Source organism: Pelodiscus sinensis, chromosome 27 (genome assembly GCF_052426305.1).
Source record: "Pelodiscus sinensis isolate ZL-2025 chromosome 27, ASM5242630v1, whole genome shotgun sequence".
Taxonomy (NCBI): domain Eukaryota; kingdom Metazoa; phylum Chordata; order Testudines; family Trionychidae; genus Pelodiscus; species Pelodiscus sinensis.
The window spans coordinates 8714734-8742274 of NC_143078.1; the positions used below are offsets into that span (position 1 = coordinate 8714734).

Sequence of the window (27541 nt, forward strand, 5' to 3'; positions counted from 1 at the left end):
CATCTCAAGCATTGGAGATATTGACAATTCTATTAATGGGGGAAACTGAGGCATGGAGGGGTGATGTTACAATGCCCAAAGATTTACAATGAGTCAGTGATAGAGCCAGGACTTACAGCTAGTTTTCCCAAAACTCAGTAAATCACTAGGTTACCCTTGTTCTCTAAATCAGAGTGTAATTTAGTTATCATCTGAACCAGATTCATGGTCCAAGCAGGGTGGTTGGTTTTTTTTAAATAAAAAATGTTTGGTCACAGTCTGTTGGCAAGCTGTTCTGAGGAGGGACCCTTTCAACTTTTTCAAAAAAATACAATCTCTAAAATACAAGTAAAGATCACAAGCTATTCCATTTTTTCCCCCTCTTTGCACCCTCAAAATCTGTAACAAGGCAGCGTCACAGAGTTTCCTAAAACAAGATGCTGGTTTTTGTATGTATAAGAACCAATATTCCTGTAACTTCAAGTGCAGTTTATTTGGCTCTGGCATTTAATCAAAACACTAGGTTCCATGTGATCCATCAAAAAAGGGAAATGTAGTCTTGGCCAATTTACAACAACTCCAAGTTCAGTATTGAATTAAATGGAAAGATTTTACCCACTGACACTCCTTCATTAATTTCAGCCATTTAAAATGTCAGTAAGCAAAAAAGAAACCTCTTTGCTGCTTCAGATTACAACAGAGAACAAAACAAGACTGAAATTATTTATAATCTAGAAGATTTACCCAGGATTGCTCAGATTCTTAACTCAATTACATTTTGTTTTTCTTCATTTAAATAATTGCTCAGGGGTGGAGGTGGGGATGAAGGGTTCAGTATGCAGGCTGTGAGGGGTGAAGGCAGAGGCCCCTGCCAGCCCCTTTTCACCTGCCTGGTGAGTATGTCTCTCTTCTGTATGGTTTTATGAGAAGCAATCCCATTCCTGGCACATCCCATTTTCCTGGCACAAGCAAACCCTAATCTTGCTTTCCATTATAAGAGAAAGCTGTGTACTGAATTTGCTCAGTTCTTGAACAGACACACACACAGACATACTCTCTCAGACATTGGAAAATGCACAGACTTCTTCTTAGCCAAATGAAAACCCAGCTGTCTGGCAGAAAGGCTCGGCTGACAGCCTCTGTAATCACAACAGCTATTCTGAATGACCCTCAGATTGCACTCTAGTGGCCATGCAGCAAACCCATGCTACAGTGTTGGTACTTCTCTGTAATCCCTGAAGTGTGTCTTCTACTGTCTTCTCTCCAAAGTGAAAGGGCATGAAGTGAAGTGCCTCAGTATGAAGAGAGGCCGAAATATCACTGGTTAAGTGAAAGAACGCACAAATTGCGGCCCTGACCTTGAGGAGACCATATGCTTGGCCCAGGCAGATAATCAAGATCATAAAAGTACGATGCTCTGTATTAGAACCACAGAGAAGGGAAGAAAATGGTTCCTCCGATATAAAAAATAATGTCCCTTAAGGACTAAGGCCACAGAACTGGGTACAAAGAGTATCTTTAGGTGAACTCAAGTTAGAATCCAAGAGGTAAACGGCTAATTGTTTATGCATAACAGAAGCGGGACTAGACACCTGATTAGAAGAAAGAGAGGACTCACCTGAACAAAGATAAAAGCAACTGAAGAAGTTGCTAACAGTGCTTCTATTCACTACAGGAGCACATACTACAGTGTACTGTAGCAATCTGCATTTAATACTGACCCTCCTCATTTAAAGCATTCAACTTGTTTTTCTTAAAAAAAAAAATTAGATTCTAAATAAGTTGTTTAAATGCATAAGCATTTAAAATAAGTCACACAGCTCTACTGGAGGATCTGACACATTCATAATGAAAAACTGCCACATTTAATTCTTTGCTGACAGGATACTCCTGTAAATCACAGGCAGTGTCATTTTTTAAATCTTGTATACATTTTGCATTTTAATCTTAAATGAATTCACAGGGTGTCTTAGGTTTAGCTGACAAGACGTTTCAAAGGAAACATAAGAGCAAATATCAACTGAAGTACAATTGAAGAACTTTCAAGACATGAATGATAGTAAAACAATTGCAGAGAAGTTTCCAACAATCTCTCAAGAGTGCATCTATCCATTACATCTCTCCTAAAGTTGTTTCCGGAGTCTCAAAAACTATAATAATGTTCATTCATATTTTGCATTCTTATAGGGATTCCATCAGAGAATCTCAAAATACTTTGTGTCAGATCCACAAAGGTATTTAGAACTTAAGGCCCACTAAAATCAATGGGAGTTGAGGAACTAAGGCACTGAGGCACAGGGAGTTCAAGCACCTTATTGCGTCTGTTGATTTCCAGGCCCTGTGGTCCCAATCCTGCAAGATGAGCTATCGGAGACAGTCCCTATGCCCATGTGGAGCCTCACTGACTTCAGTGAGGTTATATCCCCACCAAACAGCTTGTAGGGGCAAGGCCTAAGTGAGGAGACCCCGATAAGCGTTCCCTCTAATCTTTTCCATCCATGTGCAGATCAATTTTTATGTGCATCAGCAGAAACAAAAAACCTAGCTGGGAATGCTCTGCTAATCAGCTGGGCAGCATTTGAATCTCTCCTGAGTGGCTGCACAAGTGCCCAGCTTACAGGGAACACTGACCCTGACGACAAAACAAACTTGTGACAGAACTACTAAGAAAACTCAGCTCTCCCATTCCTTAACTTAGTGCATTATCTCTACTAGCATATTTTATGCATAGCCTCAGGGTTCTTTCTAGCCTGCTAGAGATTACACCATTGCATGGGTGTTTATACAGTGTCTAGAACAATGGAACCCTATTTCATGATTGGGGCCCCTAGGCACTACCTTAACACAAATCATTCATAACAAAATAATTTTCCATCTTCAAGGTCATGGATATCAAATTCACAATGTGGCACATAATCATCTGTTAACTACTACAGCTACTTTCTTGGTTTAACTGTCAGAGTAGGGTGCTGGGCTCACCTCCTTCAATGTGAAGGTTTCACCTTGTGCACCTGCTGCTTGCAGAATCTTCAGGAGTGGCAGTTTTGGTCGCACCTAAGATACAAAATATATAGATTTTGATTGAACTACATTATGAACTGTGTCCACAGGCATCAGTTATGTTGTTAATAAATGCCGGGAGCACACCTCGTGGCAATCATTATAGCAATTCCAGATAAGTGATTCTACGGCGAGATGTTGGCCAAGGGGACTCTGTTAGCCTTCGAGGTACCCTCCCAAGGATACAGTCATGTTCTTCTAAGTTAATGACATGCATCTGAGAGATGCCTGAAGAAAAGACAGTCCTATACATGGCAATGAGCTTCATGCAGATGAACCCTTGTGGCTGTTCAGAACCCTGCTGAAATATATACAGGCCTACCCAAGCAGAGCTCATTGCAGCATCAGGTTCTGTAATGGTATGCTTCACTAGTTAGAATTAAAAGTCAGTCAATGCAGCCTCTCTACTATATTGATCCTTATATAAAATGAATGCAATAACATTCTCCACAAAAATGTGAAGGTGCCCCAATCTGATTGCTCATACAGGCAGTCCCCGGGTTACGTACAAGATAGGGACTGTAGGTTTGTTCTTAAGTTGAATCTGTAAGTAAGTCGGAACTGGCGTCCAGATTCAGCCGCTGCTGAAACTGACCAGCGGCTGACTACAGGAAGCCCGAGGCAGAGTTGCTCTGCCCCAGGCTGCCTGGAATCAGCCACTGATCAGTTTCAACAGGCTGAATCTGGACGCCAGTTCCGACTTACATACAGATTCAACTTAAGAACCCCAGGCGTCCCCAAGTCAGCTGCTGCTGAAACTGATCAGCGGCTGATTCCAGGAAGCCCAGCAGAGCAACTCTGCCTCGGGCTTCCTGTAGTCAGCACTGGTCAGTTTCAACAGCGGCTGACTTGAGGACGCCTGGGGCAGAGGAGCTGGGGTTCTGCTGGGTTGTTCCAGTAGCGCCGCTCCTCGGCGCTACTGGACCAACCCAGCAGCACTCAAGCTGCTCTGCCCCAGGCGTCCTGATTCAGCCGCTGCTGAAACTGACCAGCAGGGGCTGAATCAGGACGCCTGGGGCAGAGCAGCTGGGGTGCTGCCGCGTTAGTCCAGTAGCGCCCAGAGCGGTGCTGCGGGACCAACCGGCAGCGCCCCAGCTGCTCTACCACAGGCATCCGGAGAAAAACCTGGTCTGCTTGGGGCGGGGGGGGGGGGGGGGCGCACTAGCTGCGCCTCCCCCCCCCCTCCCCCCCAGCAGACCAGGGAGACGCGGGCGGGGGACCGAGACGCACCATGGTCCTGCTGCCCGGGTCCTCCACGGCTTTGCTCCATGTCTCCCTGGTCTGCTGGGGCCACCCCCACAGCAGACCAGGGAGACGCGGAGCAAGCCCGCGGAGCACGCGGGCAGCGAGACAGCCCAGACACGCCGCGGCTGTCCCGCTTCCGGCATCCTCCGCGGCTTTTCTCAGCGTCTCCCTGGTCTGCTGGGGGGGGCTCCTCCTCTCCCCTCCCCCCAGCAGACCAGGGAGACGCGGAGCAGCTTTTCTCGCCCCGGAGGACGCGGGCGGCGGGACCATGGCGCATCTGGGCGTCCCGCCGCTCCCGTCCTCCGGGGTGAGAAAAACCCTGTTCGTAACTGCGGATCCGACATAAGTCGGATCTGCATAACTCGGGGACTGCCTGTATTAACAATTGAATGTTACCATGCTTTATACATACAACCAATATTGCTACATTAGACCTTTCTTCCATACACCACCTGCATCCTTCAGTACTGAATATCCGCAGACAACAGGTGATGGATTTAAAGTGTGGCATGTTACAGGACAGTTATATGCAAGAGCAGTGGCATTTTTTTGGAACAAATCCCGATTAACTTTAGGACCAAATCCTGAGTCAGATAAAGACTATATATTGCTGCATCTCAAAGGAAAAGTCATGTGTGTGTGCAGACAGACAATGGCAATGTATTTGCACTCAGAACCTGGCCCTCAGCATGCAAAAGTGCGGCTTTCACAATTTTAGCGCCGTCTACCAGAGCTTCCTCCTTTTTCCCCTCTCTTTCAGAGTTAACAAAGCCAATTAAGGCTACATTAATGCTCTAGCAACTGTCAGAAAAGTCTTTTAAAAGACTGCGGCCAGTTTCACCTGCCATGTAGGAAATGGTTTCATAAGGCTGGAAAAACAGAAGTTCTGAAAAACAGTGGCAGGGAACAACTCTTTCTAGGCTGGCCTAATTATTTCTGCTCAAATAAATCAGATGGAAGCAATGGTTCTGTCAGACTAATGTTATTTTTGAAAGACAATAGGACTTACGGATGAAGAGAAAAATGATCCAGTCCAGTCCTCTCATTAGGCTAGTGGCATAAAGAAATAGTGGGGTAGGTCTGAGCTCTCTGTACTTGTTGCATACACATGCTCGATTCCACATTACAGATAGGTAAGAGATCATATGCTGGTTAGAATACAAATGGCCAAATGCCTCCACTGACTGTGGTGGGAAGGATTTTTGTATGCAATTCTCTTTACTGTTCTCCGAACACTTATCAAAGGCTAAGTACTGCACTGCAACTGCCCCATCACCCTCTCCTTTATGTTTTAAAAAAAATTGCCTCTATTAATTTTAATATTTAGAATAGCACCTTAGCTGCCAAAATGGAGATGATAATGTTGGTGTAGGCAGCCAATATTTCCGGGCTAACATAGAAGTCTGGTTATTTATTTACTAGAAGACTTACCTGGTATTTCCCAGGTCTGGCCGGGGGGGCGGGAGAGAAGACCTGTGCAGGCTGACCAGCCTAGCCGTGATGGGGGAAGGGGGACTGTGGCTCCTGCAGTTGGGGTGGGGCTGCGCTGCCCGGCCCCAGCAGTGCTCCCAGGGGGAAGAGAATGAGCACAGAGGGACTTCCCTCCCTGCCACACGGGCACTGGGGAGGAGCGGTTTGGAGCAGGAGGGCCACTAACCTGGGCCGGGGGACAGCAAAATGGAGAGGCCCATCCCCAAATGGCCACTCCCTTCCTGGTGCAGCTATCCCCAGAGGTCACTGTGCAGTATCATATCCCTCTGATCAGCCCTCTCTCTTTCCATGTTATAGAAAACAGTTGAATTCCAGGCAAATCCCGTTTACCTGGCGCAACCAAACCCTGACCTTGTCTTAAGTTAGGATAAGAGGAAGATGCCTACCAAATGCAGTGGTCCTAACTGCTACCGTTTAGGCGTTCTTGAACACATTCACAGAGACACACACAAACACATCTCTAAAATATATACATAGATATTTCTGCAGTAGAATGAGCTAAATAAAGCAGCATATCAATCAATTCTGCATGGGACTTGGGGTGGATTTTACCATTTGTAAATTAAGTATATGGAGGAGTTCAAGTCCCTTCAGATGCTAATTTACGCTCTCCATCTTCAGCCACCCCCATGCTCTTACCAATGAAAAAATCTTCAAGACACAGCCCTATTCCTGTCTGGGAGAAACCACTCAGTTTGTAGACAGCATTTTTCTAGACACAGCTCACACTGCAGATTTTTCTCTTTGACTGCCAGCCAACACACTGGTGCAGTGTCAGTTTTCCAGACTTCCATACTGCACGCAGAGAATTGCCACGCTGGCTTCTAATTGCTTTCCTAAGGCAGTCACACTATGACATACTGGCACTCACTCCACCAATGCCCTGGGACTAGACTGTTATGGGGCACAGCACATGTTCAGTGTTTACTCAAGGTAGCGCCAAGAGAGAGATGTTACTGGCTTTATAAAGTAGGTCAAACAGATGAGTGTCTTTTCATATTCTGAGGAAGTGCATAATTTCACAGTTACATGGAGTCCAGAGTTTTTAAAAAAGATCTCTGGGTGGCCCTTTGTAAGGGTATGTCTACACAATCACTTATGCCACTCTGGGGTACGGATAGCCCACTTCTCTATGCAACATAAATTACGCCAGCATAATCAATAGGATGCAGAGAGCTTCTTCCACAGACCCTGTTGCGGGTGGATTAATTATGTCGATGGGAGGGCTCTCTCCTATTGGCCCCGAGTGGCTACACAAGAGATCTTACAGTGGTGCAGTTATATCGGTACAACTGTGCCTCTGTAAGCACGCTAGTGTAGACACAGCCTAAAATATGAAACCTGGGAATACACATATGGAGCATGTTCCTGTGTGGACAGTTTAACCCACCTCACTTTTTCCCCCACCATTTCAAATATCAGTCCAATATTACCTATCTATCCTCCACACCAGCAGCAGTATTAGTTAATGTTCACACACCACAGACTTGATGGAAGACTATTCATTCCACCCTGTACAAAAGGCCACATGCCATGAAGTCAAAGATGCCCTAGTTAGGGTTTGACTGGCCTTATTTCTAATAAGAAGAGAGGAAAGTCAAGGGTGTGTGTGTTTTGGGGGTAGACTGGAAGGGGGAGATTACCTGGTTAGCTTGCCCAAGTGTGATTCTGCAGGCACTCTCAGATGCTGGATACTGGTCAGAGGTTGAAGATGTCATATTGGCAGTGAAGTAGCTGTCTACAGTATAAACTAAAACAACAACATTTTGTTTAGTAGTAAATCAGAAACAGCAGATCCTGAGTTTAACAATTTCTACTTCCTAGATACTTTAGAAAATCAACCTTCCCTGCATGTACAGCCGGCCCCTGATTTACGACCATTTGCATTTACAACCAAACTTCCCATTAAGCGGTCATAAAGGTGCTCCCCAAATTACGAACGTGACCCGCGCTTACGAACAGCGTGGTCACAATGTAAATCAATGGGGTCCGACTTACGAACATTTTGAGTTACAGCCAAGTGTTTGGTCCGTAACTTGTTCGTGACTTGGGAACCGGCTGTACATCCTAAAATGTAGTATAAAAAATATAAAAATACTGCACCAGCATATGCAGTTGTTTTATAGTTTGATAAACTGAGCAATCGACAACCAATTCTCCCCTAGGTAAAGTAAACCTAGGGATATAACCAGTTAACCTGTAAGCAGCCTTATCAGATGATGCTTACTGGTAACCATTTAACTGGTGGCCCAGCAGGACAGGAGCAGCCCCGGCCTGATGCACGGTGGGGAAGCTTGTGATGGGGTGCGGTCAAAGACGACCGGGATGCTGGCACGGCCACTGCCACTCGCCTTCCCACTCTCTGGGGCTCCTCACCACCTGATCCTGCTCGGCCAGCTCTGCCCATCTCCCCCAGCCAAGGCCCCAAGCTGAGATCACTGCCAGTTTAGCCGGGCCCAGCCTCCTAAGACAGCACTCTTCAGATGGGATCAGACCCCAAAGAATTAGGTAAGCCACCTTTAACAATGAAAGGGGAAATGTGCACACTGGTTGTCCCCCCCGCTCCCCCTCCCCGGGTAACAATTATGTACACTGGGTTGGATAGAAAATAGAAGCGATTAAGTGGAAGCAGTAGGATTTAAGTATTAATAAGTGAGAACAGGCAGAGTGAAGTAGGTTACAAATCAAAAGAAACAAAAACGCTTGGCTAATTCTACACCGAAACCTCAGTACAAACTCTTCAAACTCACCCTAAAACCTCTATTCAGCTTCCACTCCAAACCAAGGCCCTCTTTCCCACCCTGGGATCTTCGGCTCTTTCCTTCAGGTGCAGCCCAAATACCCAGGCCTCTGCCAGGCCTCTGCTTTCCTATTCTTTTTATTAAGGAGTTGAGGCCACTTAAGGACAAAAGATTGTTTAACAGTGGCTCATCAAGAAGTTGTGGCTAACACCCTCCAAGTCTCCCATTCACACATCTGAAACTCACAAAGTATTCCCCTTTGAGTTATGTAAATTCATGTCCATAAATCCATTTCAAAAGCATGGGGGGTCCCATCACCTTCCCCCTGAAATTACTTGGACAGTGTCCAAGATGAAGGCAGTGTATCCAGAAGTGCACCTGGGTTTTGGCTGCCCAACCATCCAGTGTCACCAAATCTTGTGCAGTCATTCCTGGCATTTCTTCCAAAGTTGGTCCCCGATGGTCCAAAATGCATGAGGGTATAGCAGTGCCCCCAGCATGCAGAGAGCAATGTTGCTCCATATGCACATAGCTTTATATTTAGTCACCATTGCCATGAGGTGACGTGCCTCAGTTTCCCTTTCCACACAGCCATGCAAGTTGGTTGTGCCTCTGCTGCTACGCCCAGATTTAAGCCCATGCACAGATTTAAGCTTGTGCAGTCATTAGCTTAGAAGCTGCATGATCCTGGAATCCTTTTACTCCTGTCCCTAAGGGGCACAAAAACTCTTCCAAAATCTTAAGCATGTTACAGTTTCAAGAGGTTTACAGTCCACATCAAACTCTTTGTGCTAACCCATATGAGTTGCAAGGAAAGACATAAGGTTACCTACAAGCCAATTCTACAGTAGTGTTTCCAAGTATGGTTTTCAGCTCTCTCTAGACCAGTTTCCCAACCTATGGGTCGGGACCCAAATATGGGTCGCCATTACATTTCAAAAGAGTTGCTAAGTGTCTCCCCAGGTGGCTCTGCCTCCTCTCCTCTCCTTTTCCCTTCCTCCTCTCCCTCCCCCGCATTTTTGAACTGCCTTGGATCACCAAGTCTTCCTGAATTGTCAAAATGGGTCCCCATCTGGAAAAGGTTGGGAACCGCTGCTCTAGTCTAGACCATTTGTATGGCACAGTACTACTTCCCCCTTTTACAACTTCTATGTCCCAAGGGGTGCATTCAACAATAGCTTTTTCTCTCTCATCAGTGAGGTATGTGTAGGCCATGTCAAGCACTCCTTGGAGGCTCTGGGAAGGAATTCTGCCTCACACTATCCTGGGAAGGAATGTGTTCCCAAAAGAGAGGCTTTCCCCTCCCCATGCTGGAGTATTCCTCACTCCTTTTGATTTGTCCTTTTCATATATGTTCATTTTTTTAATTGTATTCTTTGGTATATATGGTCGTGACAATTTTCTTCCACTATTTGATCTGAGGAAGTGGGTCTGGCCCACGAAAGCTCATCACCTAATAAATCATCTTGTTAGTCTTTAAAGTGCTACATAGTTCTGTATTTTGTTCCTTCATCTCTATCACTTCCCTGAGGTGTTACATTAGCAGGCTCTCATGCATTTACAGACAACAAATGGAACAACAAATAGTTGTTCAGCCTGAGACTTCTACCTCCCTGTCTCAAATCAGGTGCCAATTTGGTGTCTGACACTTGTGTGTTCTGACCCAGTGGGGTTTCCACTAGTACCCCAGGTTCTGCTTCCATGAGGGTAAAGGCAGAGTTACCCCCACTGAGAGTTCAGACTTACCACCACCCCACCCACCGTGAAGCATGACTGACAGACAGGCGGCTTGGGTTTACAGATGCACACCCAGCATCCATCTCCCAGCCCTCCCTGTCAAAGATGGATGAAGGACCCATCTTGTTCCTTCTTCTCCAGGATATCTGCCACTTGTCCAGCTGAAGCCCTGAAGTCTTCGCTGTTTCCTCATGGGGTAAGCTCTCAGGTACCAAGCCCCTGGATTCCTCAGCTCCTACAGCAGCCTTTTGGTCTCCAGCCTCTGCCTGAAGGCTCTGCTCCAAGGCACACACCTCTTTTCCTCCCAGGGTTGGACCTGTCCCCTGCTGTACCCATGCCCCCCTGGACATACCACAGCCTGGACAGACTCATTGAAACTGGACAATAATGCAGGGTCAGAGCTGGTTTCCTCTGTCCCTCCTCCTGCTTGCAAATTGTCCAGCTCAGCTAGAGCTTCCCCAGCCCCTGTGGAATTTCCCTCCCCCTCTGGGCTTTCAGCACAAGATTCCTTATCCCTGCTAACAATCTCTGGGATGGACTCAGCCACTTTACAGAGGTTATTTCTCTGAATCAATGTGCAAAGTTCTCAGCCAGTACAGCCAGTTCGTGTATCCTCTCTCTTTCCCCCTTCTTTCAAGCAGCTCTTCCTTCTCTATCCATTTCAAGTCATATTAATTTTAGGGTTTCCTTGTGGGCAGCTTGCTCCCGGGCAGCTTGGGCTTTTATGGCTTCCATCTCATGCCGCTTTAACACCACCAGTCTCTTGTGTTCTGCCTCCTTGGCTGCTTCCCAGATTATGTACAGCTCCCATTCCTTCTGCACCTCACTCTCACTCATTTTCCTGACTCTGTTTCTGTTCCCCGAAATAAGCAAACAGAAAATAACAAACCAGTAACCACTTTGTCTGCCTTCCAAAAACCTCACTTAGAACCCACTTAAAATCGCAACAAGCAACCAGAGCAACCAGCTGTGCGCATTTACCCTGCTTGCTGCACCACTGGGGGGAGGGGGTCACAGATGGCCCCACAGGGGTACCTCCCAAGGTATTGACATGGCCACTGCCACTTGCCTTCCCAGTCTCTGGGGCTCCTCACCGCCTGGTCCTGCTGGGCCAGCTCTGCCAGTCTCCCACAGCCAAGGCCCCAAGCTGAGGTCCCTGCCCCCACCAAGAAGCAGTACAGACACTGAACCTCTTCAGGTCTGAGGAGAGTGCAGTTTAGGGCCCCGCCTCCTGAGATAGCACTCCCCAGATGGGATCAGACCCCAAAGAATTAGGTAAGCCCCCTCGAACAATGAAAGGGGGAATGTGCACACTGGTTGCCCCCCAGGTAACAATTTCTTACACTGGGTTTGATAGAAAATAGAAGTAATTGTATTAAGTGGAGGCAGTAGGATTTAAGTAGTAATAAGTGAGAACAGGCAGGGCAAAGTAAGTTACAAATCAAAAGAAACAAAAACGCTTGGCTAATTCTACACTGAAACCTCAGTGCAAACTCATCAAACTCACCTAAAACCTCTTGTTCAGATGCCACTCCAAACCAGGGCCCTCTTCCCCACCCTGGGGTCTTCAGCTCCTTCCTTCAGGTGCAGCCCACTCCATGTGTCTAATTTTACACACACAAATGATACACACAACAGAGGAAGATAAACAGAACCAGCGGATCATGACATGCAGATTGATGGGTTACACAAAATGATTTGCTCAAAGCACCTTTGAGTTATGTAAATTCATGTCCATAAGTCCATTTAAAAAAGCATGGGGTGAGGGGCTCCTGTCACAAGGCTGTTCCAGCCCAGTCAGACTCATCCTGCTGTGGGCTGGGGAGGCACTTTAGCCCACAGCAGGATGGGCCTGCCGCACCATGCCATGGGCCCCTTAAGCCCATCTGAGCTTAAGGGGCCCATGGCAGCACCCCCGCCGCAGGGTTAACTGATTAAACCAGTTAACTGATTAAACGGGATTTTACATACCTACAATTCATCTACCTGGACAGGTAGCCTTGTAAGAGCCACTGGGACTGAAATCTTCAGCAACCAAGTAGTAAGTTTTCAATTTGCTTTTATGAAATTTACAATTTCTGTTCACTAAATATCTCAAGCTGATTTATACTGGGGACACTTCCCCATACCTCCTTTCACTATGCTCTAGCAAACTTTGCTCATTGGGAGACCAATGCTGGGATAAGGTATTCCCACACTCATCTGCAAATCCCAGACCGTCGTTCTTTCTGTTGTGACCTACCTGCTCACTGAAAAGTCTTCTGTGACATGTTGAGGCAAGATCTTAATGAGTCAGAGTGGACAGTAACAGCTAATTCATAGTTTTAACCCCTTTGGAGATCCTTACAGACAATAGCAGTTTCATGAGTCAGAGAGAGGTGGGTGGAACTGAATGCTAGTAATTAAACACCCACTTCAAATTGGTGGGAACAACTTCTTAACAAAAAGCTCCAAAGATCATTGGATCCCTATCCCTCTCACTCTAAAGAACATCCAAGTTCTAAACAGGTTCTAACCATAGATGCTACAGAAGCCTGAAATGGGAAGATTTTGACCTAAGTAACAGCTCCCTTTTCGGTGCCTTCAGAGGTGTATGGAGCTAAGAGGTTAGACTCTGACAGCACACCTGTTTAGTTAGAATTATTAGCCTTTACAGAAGGAGACACAAGCAAGAAGCAGCTGTCCAAGGTCAATAGCACAGCTAGGACTAGAACTCCAATATCCTGAATCCTAGGCCATTCTCAAGCTTCTCTTGCTGATATAGCTAATGCCATTAACAGAGCATTTTCACCAGACTGAATATATGCAGATGGCCTAACTCTGCAGTGACACATTCTCTTTGGTCTGGTCTAAATAAAAAAGTTAATCGTACCCAGCTCAATATGTGAAAAATACACAACCCTGAGCAACTCTAGGTAAGCTGACCTAAATCCCGTGGGGGGGGGGGGGGCGGGAATCCCAGCAGCAAGACTGCAGGCTGGCAAAGCTACCACAGCAAGGCTGAGTGCCCCAGCGGCAGGTCAATGGGCTGCCATGGCAGGGCAGCCAGGCTGGTCACATGTCGGGAGCCCGCCAGGAGGCCAGGCAAGGAACAGAGCTGGGCTGGGGGGGCAGAAATGATCTCCCCTGATCTGGCAAATCCCTTCTTCAGGACCACTTAGGTCCCCAGGGCGCTGGATCAGGGAGGGCCAACCTGAACAAAGCTTAGCTTTGTACTGCAGAGTCTGCAGCAAGACCTCCTCCCCAGGAGTGGAGCAGGCAGCTCTTGCCCACCTGGCTCCCGGGGAAGAGGCTTCACTGCCCCAGGAGCAGAGCGGGAAGCCTTTGCCTGTCTGGCTCCTAGGAAGGAGGCTTCGCTGCCTTGCCACAGGGAAGCTGCCTCCCTGGAAGCCAGTCGAGTTTAAGCAACATCATTAACCGACAAGCATCAGCTTATCAGTTAAGAGTTTAACCAAATAACCATTTAACATCCCTAGTTCATACCCAGCTACCACATACCATACCACGAAAGGCATTGATAACTGCACAGACTGCTAAGCTTTCAAAAAGTAATGTCTAGCCATCTCACAACATTTTGATGAATGTAATTCAAGAATACCATTTAAAACCTGTGCAGTCTGCAAAACCTAACATTTGTCACTCCATACTTCCAACATAATAGATACAGCCCTGCAAACCCACCCATACCTATCCGTAGAGACCTGCGTGGATACAAAATGGGTATCCACATTCACACCAATATCTGCAAAAATGAGCCACAAGCTATCTGCATTGCCATCCACAGATGCAGGTACTCGCAGATAAAATGGGGATATTAGTGGATTTGCAGGGCTTTACTTATTTGCCTTATATCCACAGACCATTTTTGCAGATTCATATTTTATATCGAAACCCCAGCAAATCTGCAGATATCTGCATTTCATTTTTGTGGATTGCAGATTGGATGCGGCTACAAATTGGGTATCCACGCAGGGCTCTAATAATAGATTTTGACTGTGCAGATAGGACTTCTCCTCTAAGATACTACTACTCACTAAAAACCCTGTTATAGCTATTCTTGTACACAGATCTTTGTAAGATGACTGCAGAAAATGGTATGGTTACAGGCATTTGGAGGGCAGAGGGTAAGCTTTTCCTCTATTCAGCCTTACTGTATCTTCAAGGGCTTCAAGTTGCACAATAGCACTGATATAAAGTTACACAACAATATCAAGTAGTCTGTCATTTTGTAGAGCCTACCTAACTTTAAATTAGTTAATTTTTGCTGTTCTGCTTTCATTTAGAGTTGCATGCTGGTTATTCTTTGCTTTGAAGATTTATGGCATTCCATCAGGAAATAGTGAAGACACAGATAGATAGATATATTTTTGCACAAGAGTCCTGTAATGTATTATTTACCATATGCGGACTGTATTTAAAACTCATTCAATATTTTTTTAAGTATAGGTAAATTCAGACCTGCCATTTAAAAAATATATATCTATTTTAAGTGGTCAGGGCTTCATTGGCAGAAGACTTATTAGTCATGACATAGCTGCCATAGGATAGGAATGTGAAGCTTAATGAGACACATGAAGGACTGCCAATAAAAATCCAAAACTAATCTCTGACCGATAACAATTAACATTTGCAAAAAATGATGTAACATTTTTTATTTCAAAAATTACACAACCATTTTTTGAGGGGGGAGGAGAAGAAGGAAGATGAAAATCTAGGTTTATTTTCAAATTGATTGTTCCCATTAAAAAAAAAACTTGAGTGCTGATAAAGGGCTCTATAAATCTTCCTATATCAACCACCAGCTACAAGATATTTGACACTGGTGATGCAGCTAGAAAACTACTGTAGAGAAACATGCTTCCAGTAGTCCTATCCTAATATGGTTTTCCCTTTGGGTACGTCTAGACTACAGGGTTTTGTCGACAGATACTGTTGACAAAGCTTCTGTCGACAAAGAGCGTCTAGACTACATCCAGTTCTGACGACAAAGCAGTGTGGACGCAAAGGACAGTGTAGATGCAATAATGCCTTCTATCGACAGAACTCTGTCAACAAAAGGCGTTATTCCTCGGAGAATGAGGTTTACATACGTTGACAAAACTGCTGAGTTATGTCGACATAACTCAAAGGCAGTGTGGACACAGTTATAGTTTTGTCGACAAAAGTCCACTTTTGTCAACAAAACCCTGTAGTCTAGACACACCCTTTGAAAGGACAGCACTGAGAGTGACTGATTTCTAAGTATGTCTACACTACCAAGTTTTGTCAAAAAAAAAAAAAACCTTACGTCAACACTAGGGATCTGAATACTTAACTTACCCTTTATCAGGTGATGCTTATGAATTATGGTTAACCAGTGAGGGCGAGAGCAGCCCCCTGCCCTCTGTAGGCGGGGGGCTGCTGCAGCCCAGCCACAGCAACCTCTCCCTCATCACCATTTAAGCAGTTAATCGGTTAAACATAACGTTTAACCAGCAGGGATGTAAAATCCCATATAACTGGTTAACCAGTGGGGAGAGCTGCACCAGCCCTCACCGGTTAATGGTTATCTGGAACCGGTGAGCATCATCCTAACCTTTCACATCCCTACTAACCAGTTAACTCATTAAAATGGGATTTTATGTCCCTAGTTCACACCCGAAAGTTAACAAAACAAATATCAACAAAGTGTTCATGCTTGCGCCCTCAGTCGACAGATCATGTCCACACTAGGGAGCAATGCACTATGGGTATGTATCCCACAGTGCCATGTTGTGGGAAGGTAGGGCAGATCTCTGCTTGGGATTTCCCCCTCTTCAGCAGAGGCACCCTGAGTACCTCTGAGCTCTCTGTGCTGAGGAATGTCAAAGCAGCACAGCAGCCTGTTGCCTCTCCTTGCACCTCCCCACAGCAGCAGCAGTCTGCCTGCCCCTGTGTTTCTAGAGCAGGGAAGAATAGGAGCATTCCAATGATTTGCTCTTTGTTTGTTCCCCAAATGGAGCAGCTCACTCAGCAGTAAGACACTTCCTGGAGCTTTGAAAGAGGAGTGGCACATGTCTGAAGGGAAGTCGAGATGAAAGCTGAGCAGAGCCATCAGGGCAGGTACTGTGGGATACTGGGAGAAGCCAGTTCTGTCCAAACAAACAGCAGGGTCTACACTGGCTCTCTATCAACAATAAGGGAGGGGAAAAGCAAAAAGTCTCTCACAGGATGGAAGTTTTTAGTCAGAGGAAACCGGGCTTTTTCCCTGACAAAAGTTCCATTGCAATGCATATGCTCTCACTGTTTTGTAGACAAAAGGCAGATTTTGATTACAAAACTTTATAGCATAGACAAAGCCTTTTTAGATTGTATAACACAGCCACCATGTATTACTGGTAACACTTCCTACAACAAGACAAGCAGGGACTTGTAGGGACTTAATGCAAGTAGAATCAGTGAAGATCTGTTTTACTGTGTCCTAATCCAAAGGATTCTATTTACTGAAGAAATTAATCATATTTATTACTTGGTGATAGGTTTCTCATCTAGGTTTTATTTTTAATTGTCCCTGTTGTCTCTTAAACACCCTGATTAACACTCAACCTGTAAAATAACTTTTGACACCCAATTTAATATATAAAACGTATGAAGTCAGTGGACCTTCTGCATACATAAGGGGTTCACTCGCAGTAACATCACGATCTTATAGTTACTATAGGTTGCGTCTCTGCTCCAGCAACATGGTCCGGGAGCCCAGCAGCCGGGTCAGGGCCAGAAATAACCTCCCCTGGTCAGGCAAAATCCCACATCTAGGACTGGTCAGGTCCCAAGGGTGCTGGACCAGTGAGGTCCAAGCTGTATTCATATTTATAGTAGCTTCTAAAAGCCCCAACTGAGATCACAATCCCCTTGTGCCAGCTGCTGTAGTGACAAACAAGAACAAACAAACAAAAACACAAACAAAAACACAAAGGAAATGACTAGTTCCCTGCCAGCACACAAGTGGCCACGTTAGGAATAGAACCCCGATATCTCAATTCCCTGCCCACTAGACAGAATTTCTCTACAACCATTCCATGAACTGATGTCAGTCCTTGAGATTTCCTTGACAAAGTTTAGGAAGGCAGCAATCCAGTCCTTGGTATCAAAAAGTTTGAAAAATACTGCACTAGACCACACACTGTAATTGCAAGTATGGAGGGTAATCTAATTTCCCCCATACTCACCCACCCAGGTGAAGATCAGGCCTGAGCAGCTCCCATCCGCAGGATGATGCTGTGGGCACAGCCTAGCCAGAGCATCCCGTAGCATGGTGCCGCAGGCTGGTTAACCAGTTAAACATATAGTTTAACCAGTTACATTTTCAACAGGATTTTACATCCCTATTTTGTATAGCATCTTTCATGCAAATGTTTCTGTAATCACTGAGATTTCCAAAAAACCTAGCATGCATGTTAAGGTGATGCTATTAATTGTCTGTAGGTCACATATCTTATCTGTTATAACTTTGTAAATGATGTAACCTGTGCTGTGCCACATGCATTCTAAAGTCATTTGACGGACACTGAAAAACTGAGACTGAGAACCACGTGTGTCCAAGCAATCATATATGTACAATGTCACAGGAATCCCCTTATACTGAAGTCATGTTTTCCACAGGAGAACTTGCCTGTAAGCCAGTACAGGGTTACTAGAACAAAAGTTTACATAATACACTGAAGGAATACGGTACTTTTTGTTCCACTTATAGAACAGTGTTTTAGTACCAGCTTTCTCTGTGACCAGGTTCTGCTGTATAATCGTCCTGCCACTCTTAACTCCACATATACATACTTTTTTTTTTTTTATTAAAAACATGGTCACTCATGATGTCTAGACTAGCTTTACTTGATAAATATTCCCCCAATTCAACTTCCACCTGTGCAACTTCAGTAGTGCAGCAATATTGCAGGGTAGTCACTTGACATATAACCCACCCACTGTCTAACTTTGCTCCATCAGCTCTGGACTAGAGAGGCTGAAATGCCAGCTGAACCATCTCTGCATTAGCATTTTTATAATTGCTACCCCCCAGGGAGCCACTTAAATGCTATTTATATACAAATGAACCTGACTTACTAGAGGTAGCATGTCAGAGAAACAACGTGGGTGTCAGGGACCATTCTGAACCCTGATCAACAGAGTCCTCAAGAGATAAGTAGTCCTAGCCTGCCACCCAATGAGTATGAGGCTGCACAGGCAGTAAGTCAACAGTAGAATACTAACAAATAATACACAGATAAAATTAACCTAAAATCAAAGCAGTATGGGTACACTTCACTCACAGATATAAAAAAGACCTTAAGTCTGTCTACATGTCATTATTTAATATCATGCCCCCTATTTCCCATCTATCTGCCACCATTCCCTTTCAGAAAAAGATCTGGACTGTTTCTTTCGTTAAACTCAATCTGATGTAGTTAGAAGCTGCTTCATTAACCCAAGTCACAATTGACCAGACATTTCCTATACAGTTCATTTCAATTTATGTTTCAAGTAAGCCCAACAAAAATGTTTTCAAATCTTTTAAAAAACTCAGCTCCTAATTGGCTGTTTCTGTTGATCATTTTTGGAAGACAGAGACAACTCCAGGAAGCACAAAAAAGCACATTTTAATAATCTGACATGCACCTTTTACAATAAGATAGTTACGAAACTGCATGCTTTTTAGTCTTTTTAAAAATCCTTATTAATCCTTTCGTAAAAAGCTTCCTTGTTTTTAAGTTGCACTTAGCAGAATGGGTAGTTCCTAAACTACAGACGGGCTTTTGCCAGCTTTCATTTCTGGGAAGGCGTGCCAGCATCCAACGTCAAAATTACGGCGCATCCAATGACGTCGAGATCTGCGCGCCCCCGCCTTAATTTTCCCTCCTAATCAGGCAGTAACATGCAGTTCCTCCGAAGGCTGTCAAAAGTACCAGGTCATGCCTTAGGTAACTGTTAGGCACACGACAGCATAAAGAGAGGGAAAAAAATCAGAATAAATGTGCTTTAGAGAAAAAGGTATACACAGAAACACTTGTCAATCTCTTTATATGATGGAACAGGTATAGCAAACCACCATTCAGGGTCAAACCACCGTAAGAGCTCCCTAAAACAGACCACTGGAAAATGAATCTAACCATATAAATATTATAAAAGTGTTCAGAACCACATACTAAAGTCTGGAATGGTGCTACTGCCGCTGTCCTGCCAAGGGGCTCTACTTTTACAAAGCCAGGCTGAGTTTATCATCACCGCAAAACATGCGTCAAAACACACGTCAAACAGCAGCACGGTGCCATCCGCCACTGTCTAACCGCTGCAGCCCAGACATGAAGGTGCTCGCTATGGGAACCAGGAGGGTGCCTGCCAGAAGGGAGATTCTGTTTGACATGAATGGGATGTACGCGCCCCCCAACACGCCTACAGACACAAGCAGAAAGAGAGCACAACTTGAACTGTGTCCTGCCAACAGCAGCTGTGTGCTCCCGCCAGGGCCCTCTGCAAGGTGCCTCCACAGCCAGAGACGGGTACCCGACATTCCACTGCCTCCCACCCTCATCCCCGGCCTGGACACAGCCTGCCCCCTCTGCAGACACATCGCCCCCCCCCCAGCAGGACCTGACCCCTCACAGCCACAGTCCTGCGCCTAGTCCCACCCCCGCCCTGTGCCTGCTGTGCCCATCCCCCCGTCCTCTGCCCGCTGCCCCCAGGCCATGACCCCCTGCCCCCAGGCTAGGCCCTCTGACCCCAAGCCAGCAGCGCCCAGGCCTCAGGGCCTCCCCGCCCCTCCAGGCCGCTCCCCAGGCTCACCCTAGCGCTGCTCCATGGGCCCCAGCGCGCCCTGCAGCCGGAGGGGGCCCTAGGCCCCCAGTTGGCGCCCCTCCTCCATCTTAGTGGGGGGCCAGGCCTCCACTTCCCCTCCAGGCCAACATGGCGGCGCGGCCACTTCCGCCTCGAACTGCGTGGGGACGAGTCACTCCGACGGGACTGAGACCATAGAGCGCGCCGGAAGCCGGGCCTAGGCAGGAGACCGCCGGGAAGCCCGGCCAGACAGGTGTATAGCATAGAGAGGGTAGGGGGAGAGAAAGAGAGAGCGCGAGTGTCCCAGCGCCGCCAGGCGGGTGGAGGACCGCGAGGGAACACGGGCAGCTGGAGGAAGGAAAACAGCGACCCAAACTGGGCGTAGCTCGAACAGCGCTCCTCGCCCAGCAACTGGGGCAGAGCTGTGCCCCCACAGCCAGAGCAAAGCAATGCACCCTCAGTGTGCCACAGTGCAAAGAAATGCACCCCCAGCGTGCACAGGGATGTGGGACCCAAGTACAAAGCAATGCACCCCTAATGTGCCACAGAGCAAAGCAGTGTACCCCCGGTGTGCCACAGAGCAAAACAATGCACCCCCAGTGTGCACAAGAATGTGTACCCTCACAGCCACAGTGCAAAGCAATGCACCCCACAGTGTGCACAGGGATGTGTGACCACAGTGCAAAGCAATGCACCCCCAGTGTGCACAGGGATGTGGGACCCAAGTACAAAGCAATGCACCCCTAGTGTGCCACAGAGCAAAGCAGTGTACCCCCAGTGTGCACAGGGATGTGTACCCTCACAGCCACAGTGCAAAGCAATGCACCCCCAGTGTGCACAGGGATGTGGGACCCAAGTACAAAGCAATGCACCCCTAGTGTGCCACAGAGCAAAGCAGTGTACCCCCAGTGTGCACAGGGATGTGTACCCTCACAGCCACAGTGCAAAGCAATGCACCCCCAGTGTGCACAGGGATGTGGGACCCAAGTACAAAGCAATGCACCCCTAGTGTGCCACAGAGCAAAGCAGTGTACCCCCAGTGTGCACAGGGATGTGTACCCTCACAGCCACAGTGCAACGCAATGCACCCCCAGTGTGCACAGGGATGTGAGACCCCAGTGCAAAGTAATGCACCCCTAGTGTGCCACAGTGCAAAGCAATGCACCCCCAGTGTGCGCAGGGATGTGTGCTCCGCCACAACCATGGTGCAAAGCAATACAGCCCCCCGCCCCACAAGCAAAGGGCGCATGCTATAAAAAGTTGCAAAGAATTATTCTTTGATTTAGTGAAGACCTTTCTACAAGAGCGCACTCCTACCTGCATAGGTTTTGGTAGGGGCAGTTTTGCCCCTCATCCTTTGTGTAGTTCTTGAAGCGCACCTTTTGTTCTCTTTGCATGGTGCACGAGTAGCCATTGCCCCTCGCTCTTGCAATTTGAAGAGCTACACCACCACTGAACTCCGCCTTCCGCATAGATCTTGTAAAGGGCCTAGTAGTCAATCTTACCAAGGAGCCCGGATAGCTCAGTCGGTAGAGCATCAGACTTTTAATCTGAGGGTCCAGGGTTCAAGTCCCTGTTCGGGCGAATCCTTCTTTTCTTTTTATTTTTCAATCTTTTTGCTGCTCCACCTTTTCTTGTTGTGTGTCTCCTGCAGCAATCGCTGCAAAGCCCCCCCCATGCTGCTAAATTCCCACTTTGGCCAGAGCTTGTGTAGGGATTTGCCACAGGCGTTTGCTCTTTGGGAAGAAGACTTTTCTCTTTTTAAAACTGGATTTGTAGCTTTTACTCCTGCTTCACCTGGTTTAATTTATTTGGAGGGGGAAAAAAAGGTACACGCCCGAACAGGGACTTGAACCCTGGACCCTCAGATTAAAAGTCTGATGCTCTACCGACTGAGCTATCCGGGCGCTCTGATAGCAAAGGTTTTGTCTGCTGCCTACATGGTTCTGTGCAGACACTGTGCTGAATTTTTTAAATTTTTCTATGTGATTTTTACTACTAGTTCTTCCACAAATTCTATTTCCACACTTAAGCTGGCCAGCAAGAGGGCTGGTGAGATTGTTCAGTGAAAAGCAGCTGAGACCCTAAACCTACCTTGCCTCATGTAGGGGAAAGATCTCCCCCCTCCTTCCACCTGAAACACAGTAAGTGCTAGAAATGCTTTGGGGATGGCTTTAAAGTTTGCACACTGTGGTGACTATGAACATTGGTACTTCCTATGGCAATTCCAGCTTCGGCATTTTCATGCACATTGGAAATAAGTGGGACTGTGCCATAGACACATGAATTGATACGGTAGGTCCATCCTTCTAGCTCACTGCCCCATCCCCAACAATGTTCAGAACCCCCCTGGCCTAGAAGAAGGGGTAAAAAGGCAGGGAAAAGTTGTGTTGTGACCCAACAGCTAGCGAAAGGGGAGGAGGAGTTTACTTGGAGCACCTTTGCCTTTATGGAAAAAAAATAATTAAAATTATATTTGCTATTTATAGGGCTGAAATGCCGGGACAAAAACGAGAATGAAAACAAAAAAAATTGCTAAGTGCAAACTTGTAAAAGCCAACAAAAAAGGGGTGCGGGAAAAATTTTTTGCTTGGGGAGGCAAAAAGCCTAGAGCAGGCCCTGCTGGGTGGCAGTCCCTCGAATACCAGCAATGAGTTCTATTTAAGTAGAAGGGGTGGGGCCTGGAGGGGTGGAGCATGGCTAGAGAGGAGAAGTTTATTTTTCCCATAATTAAATTAAGAAGCATCAGTAAATGCATGGGGAGTTAGCCAGCTGGAATGTCACTGGAACAGGAGTCTGGGTTCCTGAGAGGTGCAAGGGAATGCAGTGAGCTGTTTTTCTCTGGGATCCAGTCATGTGAGTTATGGACATTTAGGGCACGTCTACACAGCGGGGCTAAACTCGAAATAAGCTACGCAACTTAAGCTATGCTAATTGCGCAGCTTACATCAAAATAGCTTCTTTTGACTTTTGGCGCTGTCCACACAGCAGTTGTTTTGAGACCGAACACTCTTCCCCGGACTTCCCTTACTCCTCGTACAATGCGGGTTACAGGAGTCAGAGTAAGCAGTCCTCCAGCTCGACAGCATGTCGAAATAACTGCTTGTGTGTAGACATGGACTATGTTATTTTGGAATAACGTCAGTTATTCTGAAATAATGTTGCTGTGTAGACATAGCCTAAGTATTATTGAGGTTATACTGATGCCTTATATTTATACCGCACCTTTCACCCACAATGCTTTCAGGATCAGGAATCCAGGGCTAAGGTGGGTGATGATCTGTGTGTCAGGAAATTAACAAAAGAGGGGGTGTTATGTGAATAACAGGAATATTAGCTAGAATAATCCCCCTTTGTTTTGGGCTGGCCTCCTCTAGACCAAAGAGAACTATCAAAGGTAGCTTGGCAGGGAGCAAAGGAAAAATTAGACTGAATCTGCGGAGGATGGTCTGTTTCCCAGCAGCATCATTTCCCCATGGGTAGGAGCAGAAGCCCACCTCACTTGGAGTATAGGATTTCAAACTAATCTGGATCAAGTGCTAGGAAATAAACTGCAGGAAACCATCCCATCCTGGGAAAGGATGGGTAGTTAGTGGATCTGGTGTCTCCAGCATCTCTGGCCTCAGCAGCAAGAATACTGACCCAGGGATCTTTATCAGTACCATGACAGGGTGAAAGTCAGGCACAGAATATGTGCGACTTGTCCGATATTTGTATTTCTTTTCCCCAATGCAATTGTTATCTTTTTCCAGCAGGGGGCGGCATATTTCTTGGATTATTAGCTGCATGGATCTAAACACCTTTTATTTAAAAAGTCACTCTAGCATTGACTTGATGCGCAAACCTTAACATTGGGCACAAAGTCCTAGGTGTAAATTTATGACTTTCATAGTGGACATCTACAATTTGGCCTTCTCCCACATCTTTTAGAACTGCCTGTCAGTGGTCTTTTGAGAGGTGAAACTCCTCTGCTTGGCTGGTTAGTTGAAGAGAGATTCTTTCCTAGGAGAATTATTGGTAATCCCCAGAGAGGTGTAGGTGAAACAAGGTGTCTGACCAAATGCTTAAAAAGACAAAGAGGGCAGATTTCCAAGAGCGCACAGCTCCCAATTAGGCACCTAAATTCAATGAACAGGTTTTCAAAATGGCTCAGCAGCTCCCGCTGAGAACAACAGTTCAAGGTACTGCTTGCTAATATGCCCAGCTAGGAGCTGAGGGCTTTGGAGAAGCTGGCCCTGCTTTTGGATGCTGAGTATTTCTGAAAATCCGAGCCAAGGTTCCAATGATTTTATAGTCTATAGGTGGGCGATAATTTTTGGCGGGGGACTACTCTGCGAATTTTGGGAAGCTGTCAGGGACCACCTAATAACTAGATCTGGTCAGAGTTTGGATTCTAAAAATGTTTTTGTTCTCCAAGCTTCAAGGGAAAAGACAGAACTTCCACCCTATCTCTAGGAGGCTCTTCTGTACATCAGTGAAACAAAGGACAAGTGAATGTTGACTATAGAGCAGTGAGGGGCAACCTAAGCTAGTGAGTGGCCCACATGAGTGGTCTCCTTCCTCTCAGTGGGCCACAAGATTGTCCTAACCAAGATGGTCTCCCGGGATAGGGCAGTTTTGCTCACTGTGCTTGCGTACCTAGAATGTGCGGGATGTGCCGATTGGACTGTAGCAGCATTGTGATTGGATTCAGAGAGAGCGCATGGTTCTCACAGGCAATAGGGTTGCCAGGTGTCCAGTTTGGAACCAGACAGTCCAGTATTTGAGCTCTCTGTTCAGGAAACAAATTGAGAAAATATAAATGTCCAGTATTTTCTAAATAAGATGTCATGTAGATTGTGATGTAATGTCAAGTGTGTCGAGTATTTTTGTTGAAACCATCTGGCAACCCTAACAGTCAATGTTGTGAGCAACCAGTGTGCACCTCACCTCATGTGTCCTGGCTTTACATGCATATCACTTTAGTAATACCAGTAGGAAAAAAAAACTACGCAGGAGGAAAATGGCATGAGCAATAGTAAACAAAATGTTTCATAGGCCACATGTGCAAGTGGGCTGCAGGTTGCCCACTGATAGAAGGCAGTGTCTTGCTCCTGAGAGACAGCAGCCTGCAACGTGTTATTTACGCTGCAAAACCATGCACCCCACTAAAAGCACAGATTTGTGTCACAAGGCAAGTTGTGACATGGTTACTGCCTGTGCATGGTTACTGCTGAAATACAGAACATGCAGCAAGTGCTTACTCATGTCACATAATGCCCTATTGGGAGTTGTTCAAGATGTAAACAATATAAGGACCTGTACAGAAGTCTATAGAAAGTACACTCCATAAGGTTGCAAAAACCTCACTATTTTGTCAAGATGTGATGGGGCGAGCTTGTCCCCTCTCCCAGGCAAGAAGGCGCCGGCAGCCCCAGTGATAGGGGGTGACGCCGCACGGTGCCCTCCGGTGCTGTGGCACATGCTCTGGCGGCCTCTCAGCCGCTTCAAAAACCAGGCCGGAACAGCTGAACAGGGGGGCAGAGCACGCCAATGCGGCCACAGCAGACAGAGTGGGAGGTGCGGAGGACGCGGAGAGCCTGGACGAGGAGCAACCCGGGCAGAGAGCCATGGGGCTAGCTCCAAGTCGTGCAGACCCAGGGGAGCGGACCCAGGAGACGCAGAGGGGCAACCCCTCAGGAAGGAGTCCAAGGCCAGCGGCGGGGCAGTGAGATCCCATGGGGAGCTCCATTACCTGACCTCCATTACCCCAGTGAATACGACTACAGCCTCGGTGGGTAAGCGCCGTGACGGGGCAGGCAAGAAGCAGATGCCGAAGGAGCCTTTAGACTGCGTAGGAAGTAGCCCTGGATGGGGAGTCACAATGGACAACCCCCTGAGAGGGGTGGTGAATTGTTGACCTACACCTCGCCATTCAGGTAGTGCCAAGGTGTCCTACACTTTGGGGTCCTGGGCTGGAGCTCGGTTGAAGGGGAGGGCCCGAGTTCCCCTACCCTGCAAGAAACTGAACTGCACTGTTTCTCGGGCCTAGCCCCGGCTCGAGGGAGTGACTCAGAGGGCCACAGCTCAACCAACCTGAAGGCAAGCCACTGCAATGGAGGGACTTTGCCCCAAGCGGGCGCCGAAGCCAGACCCGGGACGCACCAGTGGGCATAGGTTGCAGAAGGCCCCAGGGTTAGCGGGCGACTGTGCCAAGGGCCTTGCCCTCATGCACAGGTGCATCTGCACCTGGGTAGATGGGGGCCGAAATTATACCCAGGACGGGGGCTCTGGTCTCTCGTGCAAGGGAGACCCCGTCCCACACACCCGTGGGGAGGGGGCTGACAGGTGGCACATGAGTTTTGCCATATTTTATGTTTTTCTTATAGCCCTAGCTCCTGGATTTATGCAGCTATGTGCAAATCTCAGGATCTTTTTTTTTTATTTTTAAGGTTCACGGATATGATGACTCAAGTGTACCTTGAAGGCCCAGAAAAAAAGAAAGCAAATAAAATGAACTAATTTAAAAAAATAATTATTTGTAAGCTAATCTCAGGACTTTTTGAAACCAGGTCCATAATGTTTTACCTCTGGGGTTGGTAATATGGACCCTATGAAATGGGGATTAGGACATTAGATCTTTGGAGAAAGCACTGTGCTTTTCGTTTTGTGTTTGTACAGTGTCAAATGCAATGTAGTCCTGATCCAAAAATCTGGGGTCTTTACATACTATTGCAGCACAAATGAATAATAATTACTCATTAAATAAGGGAATTAATAAATTGCAACCGTCAAAGGGAAAGCTCCCAATGAACTGCCTAATTATACTACACTCTCTCTTTTCCACCTACTTCTCCCAGCCCTCCTACTGTTGTCAACTCATTCCTTTGATCTTGATATAACTTAAGCCCTGCAACCAGAACCCCACAAATAGCACGTAGAGTCTATCTGGAGTCCAATTGAAGCGTTTCCCAACACAAACCCAATGGGCTCTGCATAGGCAGATTTGTGCACTCAGACAAAGTCCCATTGACTCCAATCTATAGGTATTAGCAGAGCCGGCTCAAGCCATTCCTGTGCCCCGGGCAGCGGGTGCGCAACGCATGTGCGGCCCCACCCCTCAGCGCGCTGCGTACCTTACAGCTGCAATCGAGCGTGCAGCGCCCGATTGCAGCTCTAAGGGGCGCCACGTGGCTCCCAACCCTGGGTGCACGGCGCCCCTTACAGCTGCCATCAGGTGCCCCTCATAGGTTGGTGCCCCGGGCAGCTTCCCGGCTGGCCCCCCACCTTAATCTGGCCCTGGGTATTAGTGGTATGTCTGTGTGGCACTCACTGCAGGGTCTTTGGAGGCCTATCCAGTAAAGTGCCCTGCTATGCATGGCTCTAGGGAAGCGGTCAAGAACGGTAAGAGGATGGGTGATAACAGGTGTTTCCCAGAGGAGCAAAGGGTGTTTAGAAAGGACCCATTTACCGTCTCTGGAGAGCCAGATTTATTTTCCACTTCTGCAATTTAGATGCAACTA

At 46.9% G+C, this 27541-nt stretch overlaps 1 protein-coding gene and 2 non-coding genes across 9 annotated transcripts in view; 1 reads left to right on the plus strand and 2 right to left on the minus strand.

Moving 5' to 3' along the window:
- The window catches only part of MDM4 (MDM4 regulator of p53), a 39578-nt gene extending 18086 nt beyond the window's left edge, over positions 1-21492 (minus strand). For 5 of the 7 annotated variants that reach the window (XR_012897855.2, XR_012897856.2, XM_006133074.5 and 2 more), the window contains exons 1-3: positions 21357-21492; positions 7419-7525; positions 2959-3033 (exon numbers count right to left, since the gene is read on the minus strand). Coding sequence is in view for 5 of the 7 variants with exons in the window: in XM_006133074.5 (XP_006133136.1) it covers positions 2959-3033; positions 7419-7525; positions 21357-21453 (279 nt within the window). In the remaining 2 variants the exon portion in view is untranslated. Of the gene's footprint in view, positions 1-2958; positions 3034-7418; positions 7526-11760; positions 11858-20048; positions 20218-21356 lie in introns of those variants that run through there. The other 2 variants (XM_006133076.5, XM_006133075.5) reach the window with 2 other exon arrangements.
- A 58-nt stretch (positions 21493-21550) lies between these two features.
- On the plus strand, positions 21551-21623 carry TRNAK-UUU (transfer RNA lysine (anticodon UUU)). Its single transcript has one exon. It is a non-coding gene; the product is annotated as a tRNA-Lys (tRNA).
- A 250-nt stretch (positions 21624-21873) lies between these two features.
- TRNAK-UUU (transfer RNA lysine (anticodon UUU)) lies at positions 21874-21946 on the minus strand. The gene has a single exon. It is a non-coding gene; the product is annotated as a tRNA-Lys (tRNA).
- Between the last annotated feature and the right edge of the window lie 5595 nt (positions 21947-27541).